Source organism: Kryptolebias marmoratus, linkage group LG14 (assembly GCF_001649575.2).
Source record: "Kryptolebias marmoratus isolate JLee-2015 linkage group LG14, ASM164957v2, whole genome shotgun sequence".
Taxonomy (NCBI): Eukaryota; Metazoa; Chordata; class Actinopteri; order Cyprinodontiformes; family Rivulidae; genus Kryptolebias; species Kryptolebias marmoratus.
This window is the reverse complement of record NC_051443.1, coordinates 25,487,670-25,493,746: the sequence shown is the minus strand read 5'-3', so window position 1 is coordinate 25,493,746 and position 6,077 is coordinate 25,487,670. Positions and strand designations below refer to the sequence as shown.

The 6,077-nt window shown below is 41.0% G+C and overlaps 1 protein-coding gene across 8 annotated transcripts in view; it reads right to left on the bottom strand.

Annotated features, from left to right (window-relative positions):
- Positions 1 to 6,077, bottom strand: part of LOC108245755 (transcription factor 4) — a 179,084-nt gene that overhangs the window by 17,818 nt on the left and 155,189 nt on the right. For 7 of the 8 annotated variants that reach the window (XM_037979321.1, XM_037979324.1, XM_037979325.1 and 4 more), the window contains 2 exons: positions 4,308 to 4,387; positions 3,319 to 3,528 (listed from right to left, as the gene is read on the bottom strand). In XM_037979321.1, the coding sequence (XP_037835249.1) occupies positions 3,319 to 3,528; positions 4,308 to 4,387 (290 nt within the window). The remainder of the gene's footprint in view (positions 1 to 3,318; positions 3,529 to 4,307; positions 4,388 to 6,077) is intronic. The other variant, XM_037979322.1, reaches the window with a different exon arrangement.

Sequence of the window (6,077 nt, the reverse complement as noted above, 5' to 3'; positions counted from 1 at the left end):
ACGAGTCCGAGGTCTGGATGAAGCCGGGTCCAACGAGTCCGAGGTCTGGATGAAGCCGGGTCCAACAAGTCCGAGGTCTGGATGAAGCCGGGTCCTCTGATGTCTCCGTTCAGAGTCAGTGAATCGTATTAAAACCTGTAAGAAACGAGTCAGACCGAATCGAGTGAACTGGATCCTTTTAGCGCCTCGAACCCGAGTCCCTGAAGGGACCTGAGTCCACCCGTCAGACGTTCGCGTCGCAGAAAACCAGAAGGTCAAACTTTACGTCAGTTTCTTCGGTCGACTGATCGTTAAAGTTTCAGAAACGTCTCCATCTACTTGGAACCATTTTGGACCGTCGGCCATTTTGGAATTCTGTGGTCAGATCTCCATCTGGAGCCAACGAGCGCTCGGAGAGAAAATAAAAACCTGGAGACTTCTCAGTCAGAACCGACTAACGGATCTGAGTAAATAAATAAAGTTCAGGCGCTGCTGAAGTGAAGAACAAGAAAACCACTGAGAGCCGAAGTGTTTCTCGAGCCGAGGGTCAACAAGGCTGTCCTCTGTCCCGGCGGACAACCTGACAGAACGCACCTGTTCAAACAGCGGGGACAGGAAACACTCGGCGTGTTCAGGTTGGACGTCCACCAGAGGACAAGGGCAGCAACATTTTCCAGAAGCGTGACGCCGAGGAGTGGAAACGGCTTTAAAGACTTTATTTAACTTTGACTGGACTTTCAGGGACATCCTGTCTTTCCTAGAGGACAAGTCCAGGTCCTCAAGGTGGATCCAGGTCAGATCTATGTCTGTCGACACAAACCTTAAGGCTGGACAGAGACGAGGACTGGACAGAGGACAAAAAAAATCTAAACTTTTAGAGCCACGTTTTGTCTGTCCTTCATGTCCAAACGTCTCCAGCTCCTTCAGGTTGGACAGTTCTGCTTGTGTCCAACCATCTTTAAATCAAACCAGAGGGTCTCAGCCGGACCCTTCCAGGACCTTTGACTGGACTCTTCCAGGACCTTTGACTGGACTCTTCCAGGACCTTTGACTGGACTCTTCCAGGACCTTTGACTGGACCCTTCCAGGACCTTTGACTGGACCCTTCCAGGACCTTTGACCGGACCCTTCCAGGACCTTTGACCGGACCCTTCCAGGACCTTTGGTTCTCAAACCGGCGGTGTGTCCTTCAGCAGAGGGTTCAGGCTCACGGTCCTGCTGGACAGTGGACCTCCGTCTCCGTCTCAGTCCTCTGGAAGACGCCGACAGGTTTTCCTTTAACTCTGACCAGTGTCCCAGTCCCTGCTGAAACGCTGCCACCACCGTGCTTCACTGTAGGGATGGTGTTCCTGCTGCTCCTCCTCCTCGTTCTGTGGACAGGTCCTCCTGGATTAATGTCCTCCTGACCTGCTTGGTGAGTTCTGGTGGACGACCTTCTCTTGGCAGGTTTGTTGCGTCTTTCCGTTTCCTGCTCCTGGATTTATTGGAGCTCTGTGGGACGTTCAGGGTCTAACCTTGGTCTTCATGATGTTGACCTCACAGTTTGAAGGTTTTGGTTCTGGAGGCTCGACCTGCATCATCATCATCATCATCATCATCATCATCACCTTCGTTTTGTCTTTTTGTCCCATCCATGCTGTCCTTCAAACAAAAAGTGATGATGTGTTTCCGCCGCGCCGCCATGTTGGATTAACGAGGTCGTTGAGGTTTATTTAAGGAATTATCTCCGTAAACGAGGTTCCACCATCAGAACCTCCGCCTCATGAATATTCAGGATTTATCAGAGATAAAAGGTGAACTTAATTAAAAACAACAATATTAACATATTTTAGAGGCGTTTATTGGGACACGTCGCTTTAATCAAATCTAAATTTTAAGTTTTATTCAGATAATGTTCATAAAGCCGAAGAGTGGAAAATAATCTCCTGCTGTCAGAAACCTTTTTAAACTCAAAGCTTCTCAGATTTCAGGGATTAGTTGTGAATTATTGTCTGATTTTCTTGTTGCTGCTGAACCAGCAGACTTTTATCAGCTTAAAAAAACGGCTTTAAAACGCAGATTATGAGCCGCCTCGGTAACTAACCCCACGACCTTTGACCTTTAACCTGCCCTGTGTTTTAGAGTCACAAACTGAGCCGAAACACAAAGAAGAACCAACAGGAGTTAGCAGCTGAGTGTAGAAATATAAAACCTAGATCTGTGGTAACAAACGTCAAATAAACTACAAACATGGAGTTGTAGTTTTAGTTAAAGAAAGAAAGTTTGATAATATTAAATCATCAAAAACACAGAAAACGTTTGTTTTGTTTCTGCTTGGATGGCAGCAGAATGCTAATCTTTGATGCTAACTTGTTTATAGCTCATAGCTCGGCTAAAAGAAACTTTCTTCTTCTTAAATTACAAGTTTTTAGCCACATTAGCGCGCTAACACCGCTAACAGTTTACTAGATGTTTGCTGCTTGTTGGTACGTCATGATGCTAACATGCTAACAACGCTACATATCACAGACATGCTAACTGAAAGTTAGCTTTTTTTTTGCTAACACGCTAACTAAAAGTTAACATGTTTTCTGATTACGTGATTTAATGAGCTAAATTGTTAGCATAGTATAAAAAATGTGGTTCGCAAATTTTACTTATTGCTAACATGCTACATCTAGCTGTCATGCTAACTAATAGTTAACACGTCTGATAATTACATAAGATTGCTAACATTGCTTTATAATGCTAACAACGTAAATTAGATTTTTAAACTCTAAAAACGATAAATAAGCTGATATTTTACAGTAAACTGGCTTTTGAAAAATGTAAACACTAAAAAACAAAAACTAGAGAATAAAAATGATTAATTTTAAAGCCTAAAAATTCACCTGAAGATCAAAAACTAAAAGATTAAACTCAACAGATTTTATAGAATCTGGATTTATTTCTGAAACTTTCTGTTTGATTCTTTATTATTTTTATTTTTTGTTATTTTACGATGAAAACATTTCAATCGTTTCAGTTTCTGACCTCAGATTTTTATTTGGTTCAAACAAGAATAAACTTAATTTAATTAAATCCTAATGTTTTCAGATATTATATAAATTCATCTTTGATCAAATTGTTTTTAGGTCGTCTGGAAGCAGAAATCAAGATTGACTTTTTAATATTTAAGAATAAAGTTCGTCTGCAGGAAGAAGATTTCCTTAAATCAAACCTTCTGACTCTAAATGAGATGAAGACTTTTTCCTGTTTTGGCGTAAAGTTGAGATTATTTTCATCTGAAGGTGTTTTGTCCTGCAGGACAGAGGAGACAAGTCCAGTTCTGGAGAACCGGAGAACTGGGTCGGGACTCACCATGAGAGAGTGCCTGTTGGCCGACAGCAGTCCCGTCCCGTAGCCACTGCCCAGAGGCCCCATGGCGCCGTTGTGCGTGTGCGCCGCCCCGATGAGGCCGTGCATGTCGCCGTGGCCGCCCGCCATGCCCGTCGACGGCCCGACCGCGTGGCTCCGCAGGACGTGGATGGCGTCGTCCAAACGCTCCAGGCGGTCCTCGATACGACTCTGCTGCAGAGCGACACACGGGTTCGAGGTTCAAGGAAACAGACACGAAGGGAACCTGAGCCTGAACGCATCATCAGATCCGTTTAATGCAAGTTTACGAAGCTTTCGAAAGAGAAAAACTTCAATTTAACTGTGAAGCACGGTGGTGGAAGCATCATTATCTGGTTTGCTTCATAATTTGAGGTCTCAATAGCATAATTTCTGATTCGTAGTCAAAATAAAATATTGAACAACATCTGAAACGTTTATGATTGGAACAGTAAACATTTAGTTTAAGTTTTTAGCTTTCAAGAGAAAAAAACTCAATTTAACTGTGAAGCACAGTGGTGGAAGCATCATTATTTCGGTTTGATTTTATAATTCAGGCTCCCAGTAGTATGATTTCCAATTCTCAAAGAACAATTTGAGAGTTTTAGGGGAAGCTTAAGAAGCTTTCGAACAAGAAAAAACAAAATTTAACTGTGAAGCACGGTGGTGGAAGCAACATTATCTGGTTTGCTTCATAATCTGAGGTCTCAATAGCATAATTTCTGAATCTTAATAAAAATAAACCCTTGAAAAAAGTCTGAAACTCTGAAGTTTGTAACAATAAACAAGTTTTTAGCTTTTTAAAGAGAAGAACCTCATCCTAACCAACAAGCACGGTGGTGGAGGCATCATTATTTGGGTTTGATTTTCTATAACTTATGGTCGTTAGAGGATTGTTAGAGAAAGTTAGAGTTCTGTTTCCTCATCTAAAAAAGCAATGAAACATTTAAGTTTTGAGTGGAGCGGTGGTTTACCAGCGAGTGCAGCGGCGCCTCGTAGTTCGGCGACGACGCCCCCTGTCCTCCGTTCCTTGACCAGACGGCTGAACTGGCAGCTGGAGACACAAAGACAGGAGGGCAGCCTATTTATTCAACAGAGAAAAAATAAAAAGGAAACAAGACGACAAAAAAATGGCATTTGGCAAGCTAATCGCTAACCGCTAACATGCTAGCTAGCCAAATTTGCTCTTATTTTTTAATTTTGTCAAATTCTGCCACAAAACACAACACTGACTGATTTATTCAGAGCTACATTTTATTATCTTGTGTAAAAATATATCTTAGAGACAAATGGGACGACGACAAACCGCTGAAAAGCTAAGCTAACTTTTTGTAAAAGCTAAGCTAGCTTCTTTAGACTTCTCTCTTGTCCAGAGTCGACTTTGCTAACAAGAATTAGATAATTTAAATAAATCATTTATCACATATTTAAAAACCCACAATATATGAATGTTAAAAACATTTTTTCGGGTTCAGTCGTACTTATTTGTCGTCTGCCAACCGGAGGACAGCTATGTTAGCAAAACATGCTAAAAAGTTCAAACTAACAGGCGGAGAAACGTCAACTTCAGGATATTTTATTTTATTAAGGCTCTGAAACGTAACGGCTGAGTTTATTCTGCCCTTTTAACAAACTGAAGATTAATAAAAAGAAAATACGAGAAAAAAAAAGTAGCAGTTAGCTAGCTAACGTTAGCTAGTTAGCTGTTAGCTAGCTTAGTTGGTTCACAAACACTAAATTAAAGGTTTTCCAGTTAATAAAAAGAATAAACCTGTGGCTCATATTTCTTTGTGAAAGAAAATAAACTTTCAGCTAAGCTAACAGGCTAAGTTAGCTTCCGTCATTTTAATAAAAATAAACGTTCTCGAACCAGTGTGCGTTTTTTACGAACTCTGACGTTTATCGGCTTCATCTCTTAAAGAGAAGCTAACGAAAGCTAAAGAAAAATAAAATTTGTTTTATTTTTGATGCTGGAACCAGTTTGTTTGTTCTGAACCGCTGGTTGTTTTTAATAATAATAATATTATTTTTTTTAAAGGTACAGGTGGATATTTCCTCCCTCCGTTCTGCTCTGATCTCATCTCATTAGCACATGTTCCTCTTTTTTATTGTCTCTCGCCTCTCCTTTATTCATATTACATGCTCATTTCCATATGCTAATTAAAGCATAATCACCTGGATACATTCATGTGCAAATACAAATATATGTATTAAACGGCGGGGGAAATTATTCCGGGTACGACGCTGTAAAACAGCCTCACAGAATTAGCCTCGGATATCAATTTGCATGTAGTTTGCTCTAATAGGCTTCATTTGGAATTTGTTAAAAGTGGAGTAACTCTGACACGATGATAAACACCAATTATGGTTCCGCGGGCAATATCCCAGGCAGCTATAATGACGAGGAGGAGGAGGATGAGGAGGAAGAGGGGCGCTGCGAGTGGCGTTCGTAATTAAAGCTATCAGTCAGAAATACCAACCGGCGCTGCGGCGACCGAATCTGACACAACGGTTATTAGAAAAAGAAATAAAAGATAAAACTGAAGCTTTGTTGGATGAGATTATCCTCAATTCTTCAAGAATTATCTTTAATTTTTATTAAACGTGTTTTTATGTTCAATTGTTTCTGTTTTTTCCTTAAAAATAAGCCAGAGTTGAAGTTTCAGGAAAGTTTAATATACACGGTGGTGGAGGTTCTACATGTCCTCTCTCTGCTGCTGGAGGACAAACTGTCCACATGTCCT